The sequence below is a fragment of the Onychomys torridus genome, chromosome X (genome assembly GCF_903995425.1).
Source record: "Onychomys torridus chromosome X, mOncTor1.1, whole genome shotgun sequence".
Classification (NCBI taxonomy): Eukaryota; Metazoa; Chordata; class Mammalia; order Rodentia; family Cricetidae; genus Onychomys; species Onychomys torridus.
The window spans coordinates 56729840-56751770 of record NC_050466.1 but is presented as its reverse complement, the minus strand read 5'-3'; the positions used below and the strand labels follow the sequence as shown (position 1 = coordinate 56751770).

Below are 21931 nucleotides of genomic sequence, written 5' to 3'. Positions count from 1 at the left end.
CCTATACTAATCAAAGTTTAACCAAGCCTGAAAAATGTTCACCCCATCCATCAACGACTTCATTTACTGCCCACTGGTGTAGCTGGAACGTTGGTGCCTGATTTGGGACTGTTGAACTTCAGAGTTAAGAGAGAATACACTGCTGCTTTTTAAAGCCATTCCTGTTTGTAGTATTTATTGCAGGGGTGCTAAGAAATAAAACACTGCTATGGTTGTTTCTCTTCTCTAACAGAAAGTCTCAGTTTCAAGAGCTGTACCCGTTGCCTCTCAAATGTCATCATATCCTCACCTCTTGATGACGGCTTTATTAACAGCTAAGTTTGGAAAGGCATGGGACACATGCTCAAGATGGCCCCATATGGAAAACATATCTAAATGTCTAACAACCGGTAAACTGGCAGCTAGCTGGTCACACAATGCAGTTCTGAAAAATAAAGCCCCTGGGGGTGGGAGAAGGTGGGGGTGAGGTGATTTAGTTAGTAAAGTTGCTTGCCATCAAACCTGATGACGTGTTCATTCAAACCCTGGGACTCACATGTTGGAGGAGAAAAACAATGCCCACAAGTTTTCCTACCTTCACACATGCATGCAAACACCTAAACACACCCAAATCTACCCCCCACACTGAATATAATAAAAACATAACAAAGTCACTGGTGTACTGAGAAACTCATAGAGCTCTTTTTGCTGGTATAGTGGATGGCGGCAGTGCTGGCAGTCAGGAGACAGAGACCAAAAGACCAACACATCTCTTGCAATGCAAGGGGCAGGTGGCAGGCAGAACTAGTTTCTCTATCATAAGTTGGGAATAAAAGAAGAGAAAATAGCAAATACCACTTTAGAAAATGCTATAATGTGCCAGTTATGTCAACAACCACCACCACATGTGTCTCAATACTTGTATTCCTTAAAGAAGAATCTGGAGTTCCAATAAATGCTACCTCTCCAAGTGGACAGGACCCTTGAAAGGAAAAAAAAAAAAAACTAAAGAAAATACTGAAGAAGATACAACGTAACACTATCTCCTGAGCCAAACACAAAATGTAAAACCTACAAGACATGAACTTGATTCAAATTAATTATACTGACAAACCCCTTGCCAGTCAGTTTCTTTTCTGTTGCTAAAACAAAGACAACTTGAAGGAGAAAGGGTTTAATTGCCTCATAATTCTAGGATGCAGTCCATCATCCTGGGAAACTTGAGTGGGCAGGGACTTCAAGCAGCTAGTCATACCCACAGTCAAGAACAGAGAAAATGAATGCATGAATGCATATAGTCAGCTCACGTTTCTTTTATTCAACCCAGAACCTAAGCCAAAGGAATGGTGCTGCCCACTTTCACATTGGGTCTTCTGACATGAATTAATGTAACCAAGGTAATTCCCAAAGACATCCCCACAGAGGAACCTGACCTAGACAATCTGCCATTAGGTTTTTCTTCTCAGGTGATTTTAGGTTGTGTCAAGTTGATAAATAAAATTAACCATTTCAGTGAGCAACTTCCTACAAGAGTGGGTTGTTATAAAAGAATGAAGCTGGCCCATTCCCATTCTCTTGTTCCTTGCTCACACATATCCCTTCTACATGTGACTAGTTCCTTTCTCTGCCATATTGTGAATACCTGCCGGGATGGCAGCCTTGAGTTGTTTGGATTTTCTTGACTAACTAAATGAAGCCCTTTATTTTACAAGTTACTCAGCATAGATCCTTTAGTTACAGTAACATAGAACTGTCTATAAAACTAAGCAGTACTCTAATGCAAAGTGTGGCTTGTTAGACTAAACCAAACCTGCTACATGTTTGGGTACTGCTTCTGAGCTATTAAGTTTCTTTTGCATGTTTAAAGGATTGGGAGGAAATGAAAATAACATTTCATGGCTGGCATATAAAATAGTAAGTCACATGTGTCTATACATTGTAATTCTGATTTGTTTTACAGTTTCACAAAGCATGCTTTACATACTGACCACTCTCACCTTGAAACCTACCCCACCACCTGTGCCCACCCTCCTCATATCTGTCACTTATATATTGCCCTCTATCTCTGTTTTTGAGGTACACAGTTGGGTAGCTGCAATAAAAATCAGTCATTTACAGAAAAAAATTGGCTGACTCTTTCTATCCATATACAGTAAATCATGTCTTGAGTGCTGGATGGAATTCTTCACATCACATTTTAGTGAAGCACTGTGCTTGGTATGGACTCTGGAAACCATTCCTAAAGATGCTGGGATTAAAATTCAATGAGATCTTAGGACGTGAATTCATGTTTATACAGGCTATTATTTTATTTTATTTTTCAAATCCATGGGAATCCTGAGTGCTTTTTTAAACAATAGCTTCAAGTCATCACTGTCACGAAGTGAATGATATTGCCTCCCCAAATTCATACCTGCCTAAAAGTCTGGAATGGGACCTCACTATAGAAAGGTCTTCACAAATGCTATTAATGTACAAAAAGGAGATGAGGTCATTTTGGATAAGAGTGGCCCCAGATCCAGTGATAATGTCCTTGTAGAGGATAGCAGTGGAGACACAGAACTGGAGGAGAAGCTGTGGCATGGAAGACAGAGGCAGAGGCTGAGATATGTAGCCAGAATGAAGGGATGGCTAAAGCCCCCAGGGAAGTGGGCAAGGTGGGGAAGATTCTCCCCTAGGGTCTTAGAGGAAGTTGGATGAAACTGTGGTAGATTGAATGGAAACTTGCAAAAAGTATGACCATGTCCTGACTCCCAGAACCAATTAATGCCACTTGGAAGTAGCATCTTTGCAGATGTAATTAGTAAAGGATCATGAGATAAGATCATCCTGAATGATGATGGCCTTAAATGCAGCGACAGTGTCCCACAGAGAGAACAGTGTCTTGAAGACAAGGCAGAGACTGAAACAATGGGGCCACTGGCCAAGAGAAGCCTGAATGCCTGGAGAGTTAGAAGAGGCAGGAAGGATTCTCCCCTAGAACAAGCATGGCACTGACACACCTTGACCTCAGACATCTGGCCTGTGAACTTCTAAAGAATAATTTCCTGCTCTGTAAATCTGTCTCCAGCTCATGGTAATTTGTGATAGTGTCCCTAACCAACCAAGATAAGCTCCTTCAATGTTTGTTTCAATTCCAACTTTTCTAATGTGTCATAAAGGCTAAGAACAACTGTATTTTCTTCAACTTCTCCTAGAAACTTACAGGACCTCCACTAATAGGAATTTTGCTAAAATAATAAGCAATATTAATGCTGTTCTCCTTACAAGGCTAAAAAGAGAAGATTGATTTTAATTAAACTTTCAGGGGCACTGTGGATTCACATGCAGTTGGAAGCAACAATGCAGATGTCCTTATCGCCCCTTGTCTTACAATGGAAGCCACTTGCAAGAACATAATATTGAAACTGAAGTCCTCACCTTGATGAAAGCTGTGAGTTAATTTGGATGGCCTTCAGTTCACCTATACTCATTGAGGGGTATGTGTGTATGTGTGTGTGTGTGTGTGTGTGTGTGTGTGTGTGTGTGAGAGAGAGAGAGAGAGAGAGAGAGAGAGAGAGAGAGAGAGAGAGAGAGAGAGAATGTGTATATTTAACTATCTACCACCTTGCAAAACTCCATCATGACAAGGATAATGGTATTTGAATGCCTTGAAAATATACATTGCCTATGTTGAAACATATGGTGAGTTCAATGACAGACCTGAATTAGACAAGGTGAGGGCACATATTTACATGATCCTTGAAGAGGAAAGCCAATATTTCTGGTAAGTCTAATGAAGGTAGTAGTAAAGAAACTGTGATGAGCACAGCAGGTTTCTAGGGCAAGACACACCTCGCCTACCTTGTCCTTTTTATCTTGCCGGGCATACGGGAAGCAGGGTATCACAGCAGTTACCCTAGATGAGGATGCGATCTTGCACGCGTTGATCATGATGAGTAGCTCCATCAGGTTGTCATTAATTTCCCCACAGCCACTCTGGATGATATAGACATCTTCCCCTCTCACACTTTCACCAATCTCAACACTACAAAAGAACAACACCATCTTAGTTTTCTTTGCCTGTTGTTTAAAAACACTCTAGAAAGGTGAATTAAGGAATGGGGGCTTATTTTGGCTCATAGTTCAAGGTACATCCCATTATGGCTGATGTTAAAATGGAGGGACCTCGAAGCATCTGTGCATACTGCATTCTTCAATCAGAAAGCAGAGAGTATGAACTTAGGTTGCTTTTCAGCTCCTTTCCCACTTATAGAGTCAAGGGCTCAGTCCAGGGAAGGGTGCTACACAGTGGGTAGGCCTTTCTGCCTCAGTTACACAATTTAAGATAATTTCCCATAAGCTGGCTCATAGGCCCATCTCCCAGGTGATCCCAGATTCTGTTAAGTTGACAATGAACAATCAGCCATCACAACATTGGTTAATATCAATGTCTCTAAGACTCCCTGAGACCCACCTCCAACTTGAGCAATCCAGCAGGTCCAATTATGGGACTCAGCACAGAGTCTTAATCCTGACTGTGACTTATGAGATGGCATGAACACAGAACAAAATCAGCAAAGGGAAAAGTACACAAGGGAATCCAGGTGTGAACTTCCAGGCATTCTCCCCCAGGGGAGTCACAGAAGTTCAGCTCAAAGTCTCCAGCAATGAACTGTGACAACTGGGAAGGGTTATCTACTAGGGTAGACATAGAGACTTAGGGCCCAGGCATTTTTGGAAGCTGGTCAATGTAGTTACCTACTGTCTAGTGCATACCAAAATGCTAGCTTTGCAGCAGGCAGGCAGGAGCTCCATGCAAGCCACATTGTTTCCTAGTCATTAATAGTTCACATACAACGAGCCATTCTTACCAAAGAATGGAGTGGGAATCCCTGTAAGAGCTAAGTTCCCATAGGCCAGCCAAGAGCTGACCTTGCAAGGAACCTTTCTAAGTTCCAGGCCTTCTCTGAGAATTCCTTGTGGTAATTTTTCTATTATTAATGTTAAGCATGGATAATTCAAATCACAGGGGCTGAAGAGATGGCTCAGTTGGTAATGCGCCTACCAGCACAAGCATAGAGGAACTGAGTTTGGCTCCCAAGAAGCAACACTTAAAGAAAAAGGCCAGGCACACACATCTATAACCCCAGCTCTGGGGGAGCAGAGACAGCAGATCCCTGGAGCTCGTTGGCTGGCCAGCCAGGCAGCTGGATAAATAAGCTCCAGGTTCAGTGAGAGTCCTATCTCAAGGAATAAAGCAGAGATGGAGGAAGTCATATGATACTGACCCTTGACCTCTGGACTCTACATGTACATGACCACGGAAGCATGTACATATACCACATACACAAATCATGATCAAAGTATGATTCAGCCTGCAATCCCAGTACTCAGGAGGCTGAGATAAAAGGAATTCTGAATTCCAGTCTCTGTCTCTCTCTAAGGCTTATAACAGTTAAACAGCCTGGAGACAACCAATTTCAATCTTTGATGGCTTTTTAGATAAAGATTTATTTTCAAGTCTCCAGCTACCATGTGAGACTTGAATCTTGATTTTTCGTGAGGCATCAGGTATTGACTTCTCACTATGGAAGATGAGGATTTAACATCTCTTCATCGATACTCCATCACACAGATGAATGCTTCCAACCTCACCATCATGTCAATACAGATCAGTATTCAAGCTAAAGATTTATTGCTACATTTGAACTCTGTCAATGATCAGAGCTGAGCTGTGAAGTAAAGTAAAACCAACGTCTGTATTTTTGTTTTATGCACAAGTTTCAATGTGTGTATGTATCTTTTACCTTAGCATTACTCTGGTGAATTTTCTATTCACTACACATTCACATTTCACCCCATATAGTCCACTAACAATTTCAGTCTCTTAGTATCAGTCTTCAAGTCCATCTCCACTTTCCCATTTTGCCAATATCCTACACACAGCCGGATGACATGAATGGCCCAGATACCATAGGGATTCTCTCCACCTCTTTGCCGTACTCTGTTGGTCATTTTCTGTATCCTATTATGGTATACTTCCTTGTTTTGCTAGTTGTCACCCTGTACTCCTGGAGAGTTAGTGGTAGCCAACTTTGATATATTTGGGACACTATGTACATCATGTGAATTTTGTTTCTGTGTAACTTAAGATAGGATTCAGAAAACTGGGGCTATGAATGGTAGAGTATTTGCATAAACAAACATGAAACCCTGGGTTCCACCCCTATACTGGAAAAAGGAATATAGGAAACTTCACTGTGCCCACCTGAATACAGCTACTTAAAAATACATCACCAGAATCTAGTGTGATGGCATACACTTAGAGTTCCAGCCAAGATGACTTTGAACTCCTCTTCTTCTTGCCTCCATCTTCTAAGTGCTAGAATTACAGGCATGTGCCACCATGCTGGGCTCTGAAAATGAGTTTTGATATTTTTTCACAGTCCTCCTGCATAAGGCTCTCTGTTATGGATGTTAACAGTACACTGTAAACCCAGAATGAAAGGAACAGAAAGAAACTGAAATCTATCTCCTTATTTTGAGTGCTAAAGAATGAACACAATTCTTGGGCCAATGAGGTGGCTTAGTAGATAAAAGCAGATGCTGCCTAAGACTGACAACCTGTGTTCAATCCCTGGAATCCACATAAGAAGCTAGATGTTCCAACTATTGGATTAATACAATTACATCAAGTATAGAGCTAATTAAATTTGGCACGTATCTGCAACTCCAGAACTCCTACACAAAGGTACAAGGCTTGGAAAGGATAAACACCCCCAAGCTTGGGGGCTAGCTAGCTGGGAGCATGCAGCAGGGCAGAAACACTCAAAAGCTTGGAGGCTAGCCTGGAGTACATAGCATTGCTCAAAGGAGAAAAATCCTACTTCTTCTACAAGTGCAAGGAGAGAACTGATTCCTCAGTGTGTCGTGGCACTCGGGTGCACATACATACATAGAAATAACTTAAAATGTAACACAAAAACATCAAGTATAGGACTAATTTAATTTGGAAAGCAAGTATTACATAGCTCAGGGGCTGACAGAATACAGCATACAACCTCTTTTTTGTATAGCGCCCCCACACAATAAGAATGGTTTGGCAGTCCAAGTAATGAATACCCTCAAAGACATCAATACCCAAATCCATTGCATACTGTAGGTTATATGGCAAGCGGGATGTATATATGCAGATGGAATCAAGCATGCTAATCAGCTGAACTTAAAACAGAAAGGTCACAGCTGACTATTTAAATTCATCCCAGGTGATCAGAGCTGACCTTCAAATCAGAAGAGGAAGACTGAGAGTGAAGAAGGGATATGATGACTAAAGCAAACTAGAGAGATCCTCTACTGCCAAAGGTCTCCAGATCCCAGGGCTGTGGGGTACGCACAAAACTGAAAAGGGGACTGGGACTCTAGCTTGCTAGAGTGCTTGCCCAATATGCATGAAGCAGAGTTGGGTCCCCACCAGTAGGTAAAAGCAGGTATAGTGACACACTCCTGTGATCCTGGTACTTGGAAGGTAGAGACAGGAGAATCAGGAAGTCCAAGGTCCTCATCAGCAATAATGAGAGTGTTCAGGGCTAGCCTAGGCTACATGAGACTGTAAGCAAAAGAACAGAAAGCTGGAAAAGGCAAGGGAATAAATAGTTTCCCATGAAGTTTCAGGATGAAAGGCAGCCCTGTTGACCTATACAGGACTTGTAGTGGATAGACATGTAAAACATAGCAGTAACAGGGACGGCATGTGGCCAGCAATGCCTAAAATATTTACGATCTCGCTCTTTATAGAAAGTCTCCCATCTCCTGGTCTTATGACTGTTTATCCCCACAAGATCACATTCTTTGGCCTGCTTTTCCTCACCAAGGCACTGCAATCCTATGACTAGCAGTCCAGGGGAGCACAGAAAACACCATGGCAACATTTCTTCCAAAGCCAGTTCTGCTTCTGCTTACAATGAAGACATCCCCACCCGAGTCTGTAGTGTAGATCTCTAATGGGTTGTGTGGATCAGCTCAAGGACAAGAGACACTCAGACAAGAAGACTGAAACAATGCTGAATGGCTGTAGCAACTTAAATAGTGGCTTCGTATTTTATAACATTTCCTTCTATTGCGACATAGGATTTAAGTCTCTTCCCTAGAATCTAGATGCCTTCCCTAGACCTAAGAAAACTTTGGCCAATACAATATTACAGAAGTGATGATACACCAGCTTCTAAGCCAAGGCCTTAACTGACTGGTGCTTAATTACTTCCTGTCTTTTGAAACTCTCCTTCTTGGAACACAGCTTCTGTGCTAGCAGGGAAACTAAGCAGCCCTGTGGAGTGCTTCTTAGCCAAGCATCCAGGCAAAAGCAAGCCAAACTTATCAGCCGCATGAGTGAGCTATCTTCAAAAATGGATCCTAAAGTCCCAGTGCCCACCCTAGCTGCCACCACTGGAGACAGAAACAAACCTTCCTTGCTCTGACCTGCACAAATTTCAGGTGTGGGAACCAAATAAACAGATTGCTTTAAGCCATTGAATTCTGGGTGATCTGTTAAATGGCAGCAACCAGAATACTGGGTCCCATGGTACAGGTAAGGACCCTGATAGCAGTAAATTAACCAGGGTAAAATACTACAAGAAACCTGAGATACCATCATGAACACTGCCCTCCAAGTCATGGAGGGTTCCCTGGGGTCGGAAGAGAAGCTGGAATATACTTCTCCCTGAAAAATGGAAGCAATTCAGAGATGAGAAGGTAAAAGTGGAAGTGTGCCTATCTCATTCAGTAGCATTTAAGAAAACTAGGAATCCAGGTGCTGAGGGCCAGGGGACAGCATCCGGACTTCTGCTCTGCACTCAGCAAGAGGCACTGAGGAAATAGTGCCTTACATAAATTGAGTCCATTTTCTCTTGTTTTTGCCCTTTGTTTTCTCGTCTCTACAGCCAATTTGAGGACCATGTGTAAAAATCAACCTCTGTCCCATTGTAGTTCATGAAAAGATTAGCACATAAACCTTGTAATTTCTTCTAGGCAACAGACACATAAAATGCAGCTAGGTGTTGTGCACGTCTGTAATCCCAGCACTTGGGAGGTAAAGGCAGGAGGATCAGGAATTCAAGGCTAGACTCACCTAGTGAGCTCTGGACCAGGCTAGACAACATGAGACCTTGACTCAAAGAAATCAAAAGCAAACAAAACAGTCACAACCAACAAAACAAAAACCCAGCCCAATCAACAAGACACAAGAAACATAACATGGAGCTGAGGGGTCTTGGACATCTTACAACTTCTAATGGTCAAATGTAGTTAAAAGAGAACCCAAATAAAATAAAAACAAGTCTGCTTTCCTTTTCAAATAAATGTATGAACAATTACAATTGAACATCCCAGTGAGTTTCATCCAACAGCCCATATAGCAGAAATCTAATACTAACCCAGCAATGAACTCACCCAGATTAGCTATGTTCTGCAGCAAAGAATTGTACTGCACCAAGATAACAAGGAAGAGTTGCTTTACTTACTTTCAAAACCCACAAGGTCCAGAAATGTCTCCTTTATTTACATGACAACACCTTGTGGACAAAGACAGGATTGAGAAAATTATGCAATAGTCAAACCTAGATCTATTCTTCTCCAAAGTTCTAGAACACCCTCCATACATTAAACTCTACAAAGGGAGTTGTGAATGTAGCTCAGTAGTTGAGTCTTCTTGTCTAGCATATACAAGGACCTGAGATCCATCCTCAGTAGTGAAAACAAACAAACAAAGGCAAAGTGACCTTTTTTAAAAAAAGACATTGTTTTATATTTAGCTAAGCTGGTCTCAAACTTCCTATGTAGCCAAGGATGCTCTTGAATTCCTGCTTCTCTTGCTTCTTCCTCCCAAGTGCTGGGATTCTAGTGTATGCGACTATATCCTGTTTTGATGTGGTACAGGGGACCAAACCCAGGGCTTTATGCATGCTTGGCAAGCAACTCTAGCAACGGAGATACATCCCCAACCCCAAAGGGGCATTCTTAGCCTGAATTGTCTATACAGTAATACCATCTGCCATCTGTTTCTCCTATTATCATCCAAGGTGTGTAAATGGAGTTTACCACCTAGAAAAGGTCACATGGGATGCATATAGCCTTTAGAAAAGTAATCTTTGTTATTAACAATAACCTAACTCTTAGCTGGGTCTGGTGACACACATACCTGTAATTCTAATACTTTTGAGGTAGGGGTACTCCTGTGAGTTTGAGGCCTGCCTGGGCTACACAGTGAATTCAATAAGATCCTAGATACTATAGACAAATCCTGTCTCAGAAAACCAAAATAAAACAACAAAAAGAAAAAAAAATGCCCTTAACTTCACAAATTCTCAATTGACTCAAAGTTGTCAAGATTTTCTGCTTTCTTCTGAAAATTTCAAAGTTTTAGAATTGACATTTCTGTCTATGATCCATTTTCAAGTAATTTTTGTGAATATGGAGAAGGGTCGATATCCCCCCCCCCCCCCCCCGGTAAACTTGTTGGATGAATTGCAACCCTGCCGAATGTAGAATGGTTATCTGTTGCTGTTCACTGAATAGCTGGTTAACTGGACTAAACAGAATGAGGAAAAGTAATTGCCTCGGGCTAGTGGGATAAGGAGAGCTCCCAGTCCAATTTCAGAGGAGAGCTACTGCCTGCCTGGCTGCACTAAATACTGGTGACCACCTCTTGCTCACAAGAGAAATGGGTAGAATTTTTGCCAAACTAGGCTCTTGCGGTTGTGCGCAGCTGAGCTCCATAAACACAAAGAAGCTATTAGTTCGCAAAATTCGATACCGCAAAGTTAAAGGAAGCCCAGGAGCGCTCAACACGTGCGTCCTGCTTTCCAAGCTCTTTCCAATTCGCACACAAACCCACCCTTCTGGATAAGGCAGTACTCAACACCCAAGCTGCTGGTTAGAATCACCTGAGCAGCTGGCAGCACTCTACTTGCCATCCGCTGGAAGTAGCATTCGAAAGTTCTCCAAGTAAACCCAGTGCCCGGGACTTGTACAAAACCTTTTCGACCACGCTTGAGTCTTGTTTTCCGCCTAGTAGAGACTGTAAACTGAGGAGGGCGGATCTACAGATGTCTCCCTACCCCCACCATTCCAGGCACCGATGTGATGCCCATAGGCTTCGCCCACTCTCTCAGACGCAAAGTGACTGCATCGATGTCGCCCTTCCGGACTGAGGACACCAGGCGAGGGGGCGCAAAAAGAGAGGCCTGGGGTGCCTAGGGAATCTATAGGTCGCCGAAGTCCGGGTGCTGGAGGCCTGGCCACCAGAGGGACAATAGCGCTCAAAGACTCCAGGGTGACTTGGGGGGGGTTGGGGGACTCCCTTGCTGGACTTCTTTCTCCCGGGGCGCAGCCGCTGTGGCTGTGAAGCCGCGTTGCTGCCGTCCCGCCCCGGAAGGGAGAACACAGCGCCCTCGGAGGTTGCCCAGGCAAGCGTTGGCTCCTGCTTCAACTCTGGTGTGGTTCCCACCTGGTCTCCTGGTTGCTGAACTTCTTGGTGACCACCTTGCCCAGCTCCAGGCCCAGGCGATCCGCCACGCGCTGCGACAGATCCTGGTGAGAGCTGCCGCTGAAGAGCACGATGTTGGGCATGGTGACGCACGCACGGTGGCTGACGGGCGTGCTGCGAAGGAGAAAGAGATAGCGACGCCGACTGCTGCTGCTGCCGCTGCCGCTGCCGCTGCCGCTGCTGCTGCCGCTGCTGCTGCCGCTGCCGCTGTCGCTGTCGCTACCGCTGCCGCTGCCGCTGTTGCTGCGGCTGTTACTGCTGCGGTGCCCGCTGCTGCTGGTGGAGCGGGAAAACGCGGCGGCCGGACCTAGGGGGAGGGGAGGAGCTGGGGGAGGAGCCAGAGAGAGAGCAAGCCAGCGAGAGAGGAGGAGCAGCCAACTAGTTGCTGGAGGGTGCTGGGAAGCGGCTGCTGCCCACACAGGCTGGGCAGCAGGTTGTGAAGCTCTGGGTGGTCCAGAAACACCCAGGTGCAGTTGCTCGGTAGCGGAGTTCGAAGTTCCACACTTGACCTTTCTGATTTGCCTTTAATTGGGGAGGTCAACGAACCAGATGGAGTGGACAGAGAAAGCAAGCAATTGCGGGAAGGGGCCCTAGGGGTGCCTCACAGCTAAGAGCCGCCTTTCAACCCGGAAGCTCAGAACCCAGAGGTGATACTTGGGGTTCAAGTGCACCCAGAGTCCATGTGGGAGAGACCCACACAGCTACCTGCATTTGCACCTGAGTGTGAAGCATGTTTCACTTTATGTGATGGTATACACTACCTTTGAAGCTGGACTAGGAAAAAGGTTTTCCCGCCAACGAGAATTCCTTTTCTCTCCTAAATTTAAATGTGTATTTTGAAAAATAAGCTCAAATATTATTTTGTTTTCGATTTTTTCAGTAATAGATGAATATTCGTTTTCTTTCTTATTATATAAATGCCTACTCATACTTCTCTTTTGTCTCTTGGTCCACAAAACCTGAAAATTTTAGCGTCTGGTTCTTAATAGTTAAATGTACAGCTCCATAAAGGAACCACTGATGTGGGCCACCATTTGAGTCCTAAGCTCAAGTGCAAGGGGGAAAGCCTGTTCTCAGGTGGCCCATTGACTCTATCCAATGGGCTCTGAGTCCTCATTTTTATGGAGATAGGCTAGTCCTCTGGCTCCTTTCACAACACTCTGTCTCTTGTATTCTCACGGAGCCTAACTCTTGAAAAGCTGAGGTCCGGGACTAGAGGAAGAAGCTATTGGAGCCAATCAATGGGCACAAACCAAAACCAAATGTAAGGAAAGGAGATGCATCCTGAGCTCATGGAGGAGTGGGGGCACTGGTGATCCTGATTACCGTTTTTTAAAAGCCTGGAGAGACAGATTATTTAACCTTGTCAGATAAATAGCTGGGCTCTACTAATGTCCACTGAGAATTGGCTTACTATCCACAGCCAAGGCCACTTGCAGCTGAATTGGAATTTGTAGCCCACTCTAAAGGTACATGCTGTGTTACTAGGATTTGGGAGATTGTTCAAATCCTTGTGTGTGTGGGTTTTTTTTTTTTTCTCCATTTGGGTCCTTCCTTGTACTTTGCAAATTGGATCTCTGCTTTAGTGATGCAAACCTTTAATCCCAGCACTCTGGAGGCAGATACAGGTGGATCTCTGTGAGTTCAAGGCCAGCGTGATCTAGTGGAACCCTGTCTTTCAGACCTCCTACCGCCCCCCCCTCACCCTCGGAAAACCGAAGCAAATTAGATTTACAAAAGGGTTTCTTTTGAAACTCCAATGACCTGCTTACCAAAAAGTTCTTCAAAGCACCATTACAGTTGAATTTCTGCCCCCTTTCATTCTGTTGACAAAGGTGTATATGTCCTATTGTATTTTTTTTAAGCTAGGGTGATGGTGATATAAGTAATCACTATTGGGAGGTTAAGATGGGGAACAAGAATCCCAGGCCAGCCTGTGCTACATAGTGAGACTTTGTCTCAAAAACAACTGCAGCAATAATAATCTACCTACAGTGGGTTTTAAGCTACACCCAGTCATGTGCTGCATAAAGATTCAGATGACAAACCACACCATTAAGATTATATCCTTTAATGATGTGACAGCTGTCTTGGTTCATTTATGTATACTCTACTATGCTTACAGGAGCATGAATTCACTTCATGATGTATTTCTCAAAACATTCCACATGGTAAGTGGCATATGACTGTATTCCATAATAAATTAAATTTGTACAATAAATTGCCATAGAAATGAGAATTATACTCATACTGAACCATATGTCTAAAAATTTTATTGAATGAATCTGCTAACATAATTATACTTAAACTCACCTAATCAAATTTACTACCAGCAATGTTACTATAATTTTTCTGTCCTTATATATTTGTCTCATAGATAAAGTTTATTAATCATGACATATCTCTAAATATATACATGCTCTTATCAGGGGGAAAAGTAGTTTCTGATCACTGTGGGGTCCTAGTATTCTGTGATAAGAAAACTGATGGAGCATAAAATAATATGTTAAAGTTTCCAGTCTCTAGGTTAATTCATAGATGAGATTCTAGAAGCTAAGATTAATTTGTAACCTTTATAATAGCATGAGATGAAATATCTGTGTTGGCATGACAAGGAAAATGCTTGTTAATGGACTATGCTTGAGTGTTGAGTGTACAAGGGGCAAACTGTGCTTACAATTGATGAGGCTACTAATGAGAGTCAACAAAAATCATCCTAAGAAGCAGGCTGTGCACAAAGCCATCACTGAGGAATGTACAGACTTAAGAAAACACCTATAGATTTTGTGTGAACACTTTCCCTCCCAAGCACCTTTGTCTTTGATCCATAGGAGGCCGATTGTGGAAAAACATTCATCTACAACTGTCTCTCAACTTCAGCACAACTGACAAACTGGGTGATTCTTTGTTGTGGGGCTTTCCTGTCTATATAGGATACTCAGAAGCATCCTGCCCTGGTCTCAACCCATGATAAACCAGTAGCCCCTCTTTACCTGTTGGGACAACTGAAGTGTCTCCAGGAACAATTAAATATCCCCTGGCAGGGCAAAATGACCCCAGGTTAAGAACCAGTTGTCTGAGTGAGCCTCTGGCCCTTTTCTCCTCCATGTAGACTTTTCCTGGGGGCCATTCAGGCTTCCTCACAATGTAGCTTCAGAGTTGCAAGAAAGAGTCATCCAAAAAGACAACCCTCAATGATAAATGAATAAATGGATACATGAATGGAACCATACTGAGATTCATTTGTACTCTACCATCAAATTAATTAAAAATAAGATAATCCTTGTGAGCAAACTCTAATACTCTGCTTGTATCTTGCTTGCTGATATCCTGCTGCCCAAAGCAAGTCACATGGTCAAGATCAGAGTCAGTGTGGTGTAAATGAACAAAAGAGTTGCACATTATGTCCACCAAAGTTCCACCACAGTCATCTTCATTCCTGTGGGAGGAGGGGCTCCAGGAAAGCACAGCCTTTGCTACTGTTTAAATTCAGAAGCAAAGACTACTTACTCTGTGCATATGGGCTTTTAGTCCTTACCTATATTGCACAATGTTTACTATTTTAAGATTGATATATTCTCGGGAAAATTAAAATGGTGAGAATTTCCATTGCTAATATGTGACTTCACTTATGGATGGAGAGGAGTGAAATGGGAAAAGAATCAAATGTTCAAACTTAGGGACAGGTTTACATCTTGTATTTTCTACTTCGTTTATCTGATTTCTTTTCATGTAGTGAGTTTTCTGCATTTTTGCTGAATGAATTTATTTCTCACCTAGGACTAATGTATGGAATAAATATCTCAAAGTTGCATGGCTATTCAAAGGTAGCAAAGGAATCAGAATGTGAGTGTTCCAGCACATTCTTTTTCACTTTAGAACAGTGTTGTCCCAAGTGCATATACTACAAGCTTCATAGATAATTCACATTCTGCAAATAGCATTAAGAAACTGGTGAAGTCATTTTAATAAAACACATTATTTAGTACAAAATATTCAAACTAGTATTACTACAACATGGAATTAATGAGAAGGAATTAATGAGATGTTTATTTCATTTTCTTGTTGGTTTCAATCCCTCAAACTCTGATGTATATTTTATACCTATAAATTACAAATTGCAATGTGGAATGTGACTTTCCCACACCTGAAGTGCCAGACAAGACAGCCAGGGATGGCTAGCAGCTGCTACCTTTCAGTTATGATATCTAAGAGCAATCAAAGCCAAGATCCCCTGACAAGTCTATTCTCTTAGCAAAGAATACACAGCTAACTATAAAACACTAAAGCTTTTCTACAGTTACTTCTCAAAATAACCTATAGTGGGGACTCAGAACATGGCCCATTTGGTAAGAGAGCTTGCTGAGTATGCTTGAAGACATGAGTTTAGATCCACAGCACCCCATGTATAAAGGACAGGTAGAAGCTTAATGTAGCCACATGCCTATTACCTAGTTCTGGGAGTTGGGTGAGTGGGTACAAGAGGAGCTCTGGGGTTTGTTGGCTGCCAGTCAAACTCCAGGTTCAGTCAGAGACCTTGTCGCAATGGGAGAAAGAGGAGGTGACAGACCAGGACACCTTAAGTTCTCCTCTGTATACATATATGCACACCACATGGGAGCACTTGCACACACACCCCTGCATATCTCCCAGATATCCTAAAGCGGGCTCAACTTTTCAATTTTATTACTCTGTTAGTGACATTTTCACTTGGAATCCAGTGCTTTTATGATTTTAATTTCTACATGTTTACTTTTCACTTACTACTTACAGATTTTTTTCAATGGAGTTTTTAAATCTATCCACCACATATAGCTTTTTGAACTGTTAAAATTGTTGCCATATTTTCTTCCAGATGCTTCAGATGTTCACCTATTTCTTCTAATCTTTAATTAGTGAATTTAAAAAGGATAAGACCATCAAACCATACACACTTGTCCAAAATAGATAAAAGACCTCAATGGAAGAGGTAAAATTATAAAACCCTTGGAAGAAAACTTGTACAAGTCTTCATGACTGTGGCTCAATAAATGTTTTCTTTGATGACATGACAATTATGTGGTGATATATTGTATACTCCAATAGAGCTTACCTGGGGATCAGAGGACAGAGTCAGCCACTAAATTAGACATAGAAGTCAGGCACTGGTGGCACACACACTTAATCTTATCACTCAGAGGCAGATGTCCGTCTGGATCTCTGTGAGTTCAAGGCCACACTGGTCTACACGAGGGAAACAGAACCAGGCAGTGGTGACACACACCTTTAATCCCAGAAAGTAATATGGCAGGACACAAAAAGGTATATAAGGTATGAACAAACAGGAACTCACTTTCTTGAGGCTGAGGACTCTCTAGAGGTAAGCTAGTGGCTAGCTGTTCTGCTTTGATCTTTCAGCTTTCACCCCAGTATCTGGCTCTGGGCTTTGTATTGTAAGACCTTTTAGGATTCATGTTACATAACTATAAGCAGTTGCCACTATAAAAATGTATAAATTGGACATCAAAACTGAAAAGAAAAAGAATTTCTGCCTTAAAAGATAGCATCAAGGAAGCACAAGAGAACTCAAAGAGTGATAGAAAATGTTTACAAATCCTGTATCTCATGAGGAATTTATATCTAGAAGGTGGCATGGAAAAATGACCACAACTCAAGAACAAAAAGAGAAGTCAGTTTAAAAAATGAGCAAAGGAGCCTGGCTGCACATGAATTTTTATAAAAGTTTTGTTTCACTTGGTAAAACTCAGAAACATCTAAGATAGTCTTCAGAAGGTGAAAGGCTAAGTAAATTATGATATGTCCAGGTGATGGAATACCATTTGTAGATAGAAATAGATTGTCAAACCATGAAAAGACATGGAGGACAGGGTTGAAGATGCAGCTCAGTTGGTGGAGTGCTTGTCTGGCAAGCATGAAACCCTGAGTTCTATCCCCAGCATCACACAAACAGGACATGGTAAGGAATACCTATAATCCCAATACATGGGAGATAGAGGCAAGAAGATTGGAAGTTCACCACCCGATTTGGCTATGTAGTGAGGTGGAGATCAGTGTGTGATGAGAAACTGTATTGAAAAATTAGTCATGGAGGAAACTCAAATGCATATTACCAAGTGAATATCGTCAATGTGCATGACTCCAACTGCCTGACAATCTCAAAAAGACAAAACTAGGAATACAGTAAGAGGAAAATCAGGAAATCAGGGTTTGAGGGAAAAGAAGGATGAATGAACAGAGGATTGTTTTTAGGATGGGGAAACTATTTCTTACAGTGGATATGTGTCTTTGTAAATTTGTTAAATCCACAGAAGGTACAGCATCAAGAGTGGATTTTAACATCAACTCTGACCATGATATGCCACAGAATTACATGGTCTGTAGTGTGGAGTATTGGGTATGGTGAAGGCTGTGCACATGTGAGAGCAAGGGGTCTACCTTTTTACTTCATTTTGGTGTGGATGTAAAACTTCTCTAAAAATAAGCTCTATTAAACAATGGGAAAATACATAGGCAAAAGACCTGATTATATATGTCTCAAAAAACAATAACTGCAAATGACTACTAAGCTACCCAGTAGGGTAGCAATCATCAAAAAGATAGTTAATTTCAAATGTTGGTGAGAATGTGGAACAACTGGAGCCCTGCTATAAAGCTGGTAGGGATGTAAAAAAAAACTTCATCTGCCTTGGGAAACAGTCTTGCTGCCCCTTCAGCATTGAGCACAGAATTACTGTATGAGCTAGCAATCCCATTTATTGGGATATGCCCAGAATAATTGAAAGCAGGCACCCTAACACTTTACATGAATACTCACAGTGGCATGATTCAAAATACAAAAAAAAAAAAAAAAAAAGAGGAAAGCAACCCAAGTGACCACCATGAACATATAAATGAAATGTCATGTAACCGTTTGTGATAGTTTGAATGTATTTGGCCCCCATCAGCTCATAGGGAGTGCCACTATTAGGAGGTGTGGCTTTGTTGGAATGGGTATGGCCTTGTTGGAAGAAGTGTGTCATTGTGGGAGCAGGCTTTGAGGTTTCCTGTGCTCAGGATACTGCCCAGTGTCCTGTCTCAGTAGACTTCCTGTTGCCTGAAATGTGTAGCACTCTCAGCTCCAGCACATTGTCTGCCTGTGTGCTGCCATGCTTCCCACCATGACGATAATGGACTAAACCTCTGAAACTGTAAACGAGCCACCTGAATTAAATGTTTTCCTTTAGACGACTTGCTGTGGTCATGGTATTTCTTCACAGCAACAGAAACCCTAATTAAGATACCCTTCAATATACTATTCTTCAGCAATACATATAAATGAAAAGCTAGAGGGATAAGTCAGTGAAGGGATTGCCAAGTAAGCATGAGGACCAAAGTTGGAATCAGCCTAGACTTCAATCACTTGGTGAATGAAGATATGATACATATATACAGTCAATTTCATTAAGCCATTAAAAATTACTAAATAAGAAAGGAAGTTGATGAGACCAAAAAATATTATATTTAGTGAGGTTATTCAGGTTCAGAAAGTAGTGCTTGTTCTCTGTCATATGCAGATAGTAGTTTCTATTTTCTTTTTATCTGTATTTGTGTAGAAATGGGTGTGTATAGAACCCAGGAAATGAAACAGGGATTCATAAAAGGAGAAGAAAGATGCTTCCAGGGATAGTGGTGAGATAATAGAATCCTTCTGACATAAGTTTGGAAGGGGAATAGGATAGGAAGGATTTAAACAGGGATGAGGAGTAGGAAGATGGGAGAAGCCTGGGCGGGGGGAGAGGATCAACGAAAACTAAGTATGTATGAGAATGCCATAAAGAAATATGCTACTTTGCAGGCTAGTTAAAAAATGTCATGCATGGTGACACATGATCCCAGAACTGAAAAGGTAGGGACAGATAGATCCCTAGGCCTGGCTGGCTAGCCAACCTAGACTAACTGTCAAATTCTAGGTCAAGTGAGGACTCCTGTCTCATCAAACTGATAAAAACAACAAGAACAAAATCCAAGTTGGATGGTAGGTACCTCAAGAATGATACTAGAAATTATGAAGTGGCCATCAGGTGCCTCCATGGTCACAAGTGCAAACAATGCACATGTCCAATAAAGAAATAAAGTTTCAATACATGCTACCGTATGGGTTAACTCCAAAAACAGGTGAGCAAAAAAGATCCAGACACCAAAGACTAGATATTGCATGATCTCATTTATAGCAAATGTTGAGAATTTATAAATCTATGGAAAGAAAATAAATAAGAGGTTGCTAGGGCTGGGAGCCTGGCAAGATTGAGGAAGGTGGAGGGATATGAATACTTGGTGAGGTGTAAAGAAAATGTTCTGACATTGATTATGGTGCCCAATCTGCAAATAGGCTAACAGCCATCAAATTTTACACGTTAGTTGGGGAAATTGAATAGAAAATGAATTGTATCTCAGTAAAATTGTTAAAAGCAAAGATACTTGTGGTAGTTTGAATGGAAATAGTCCTCATAAGATCACATGTTTGAATAAATGGTCCCCAGTTGGTGGAAGTGTTTAGAGAGATTAAGAGGTGTGGCCTTCAAGGAAGTGAGTCACTAGGGGTGGGAAAAGCCCACATCATTTCCTGTTAGCTCTCTCTGCCTTGTACTGTACTTGTGGATCAAGATATAAGCTCTCAGCTAGTACTTCCATGCCATTCCTGCCTGCCTGCTGCCATACTCCCAGCTATCATAGTCATGGACTCTAATCCTATAGAACCATGCACCCCCAATTAAACTGTTTCTTTTATAAGTTGCCATGGTCATGGTGTCTTATCACAGTAATAGAAAAGTAATTAAGACAAAATAAACATCATTTTTGCTCCAATACCATGATCACAAAGGGTATAACACGTCAAACTCTCCTGCAGTTACAGACAGTGAAATCAATTGCTGGTTTTCATGTAATGACAACCAGCTTTTTTCCATTGTGAAGGTATTTTGAACCTTACCTCCCCGCCAGTGCAAACTTTATAATCTTGCCATTCCTTCCTATCTATGGGTATTAGCTGGAACTGCTCAGCAAGGCACGTCCCTTTCTCTTCTAGTGACAGTTGATTACCCTAATATTTGGATTGGATTAGAAAGGCACAATGCAAGTTTACTTTTTAACCCAGCAAGGTTTATATGCTCTCCTTAAAGGAATCTGCTCTCTTTGGAAGTCTGATTGATTCAAGTTCTAGGGCAGGAATGGAGGGGATGTGAAGCATTTCGTTAGCTATCTCAAAGAAAAGGAATGGATCAAAAAGATGAAAATGCCAGTTTATGTCAGTTACTATGATTCAAAAGTAAGACAATGTGGGCAAAAATAAATTCAAGTGTATACATGTATGACATTTTCAAAGCGTAATAAGTTGCAATTGCTTAAAACATACCAAATATATAAAAACCAAAAAAGCCAAAATGCAGTCACTCAAACAAAAATGTGAACAAAGTAAGTGGAGATTTTCATTAGATTCAAGTGATACCTAGATTTGTTACTTTCAAACTAACTGATTTTCATGAAAATTGTTCATTAAATCCTATGTTTTCTTGAGAGGTAAGGTGAAGGTGGAATGACACCAGTATCTCTGGTTATTCTATCAAATTGGATGGTATTAATGAGACTGTCATTGTCATGTAAGTTGTGTCAGGCACTTCTGGAAATAAGGTCAAACACAAGGAGTCTGGTGGCCTCTTTTGGCTGCAGATAGCTGGATACAGGATGGCAGTATGCATAATTCATGCACAGGAGTGGAGGCAAGACAAGTAGTATAGACATTCACAACCTGCGTACAGATGGGAGTGTAAGTAATATGTATAACAGCCAAGGCAGAAGGTTCTTGCAGGGAATCTCTCAACAGTTTGTGTGTTGGAAGTTTGGTCCCCAGCATGGCAGTGTTGGGAGACAGTGTGGAAACATGAAGAGGTAGAGCCTTGTGGTTGGTCATTGCAGCAATGCTCCAGGAAGAGGAAGGTGGTTCTTGTGAGACCCTGAGTTGGCCACATTTAACTTTAGTGTGAGACAAATGAATAGAGAAGTGGAAGGTCTAAGGTAAATGAGAACCAATAAAAACAACTTGTCTTAAATCTTTTGTAGAATGAAGTGGATTTTAAGAGAAGGAACAATTAAGAGCCTTGTGATGTCAGAGAGCTCTGTGTTATGGCTCTCTGTCTCCTCCTTCACTTCATGTAAGTACAAGCAACAGAAGCAATTTGAGATAAAAAAAAAAAAGAGGATTTCTCATTCCTCACAGCAGGACTCAGCTTCTAAATAATCCTAATAATTCAATGTGTGTGTGTGTGTGTGTGTGTGTTGTTGTGTTATATTTGGATGCCCATGTGGATGCATGTGTGTGCACATGTGTGTTGAGGCCAGACTCAAGTGGCTGTTTTGCCTCGGGCTCCATTTACGTCTTTTCTTTTTTAAGACAGT

At 41.8% G+C, this 21931-nt stretch overlaps 1 protein-coding gene across 2 annotated transcripts in view; it reads right to left on the bottom strand.

Annotated features, from left to right (window-relative positions):
• The window catches only part of Prps2 (phosphoribosyl pyrophosphate synthetase 2), a 43826-nt gene extending 32134 nt beyond the window's left edge, over positions 1–11692 (bottom strand). The window contains exons 1-2 of one of the 2 annotated variants that reach the window (XM_036175282.1): positions 11462–11692; positions 3814–4006 (exon numbers count right to left, since the gene is read on the bottom strand). In XM_036175282.1, coding sequence (XP_036031175.1) covers positions 3814–4006; positions 11462–11583 — 315 coding nt within the window. In that variant the 5' untranslated portion in view covers positions 11584–11692. The remainder of the gene's footprint in view (positions 1–3813; positions 4007–11461) is intronic. The other variant, XM_036175283.1, reaches the window with a different exon arrangement.
• Between the last annotated feature and the right edge of the window lie 10239 nt (positions 11693–21931).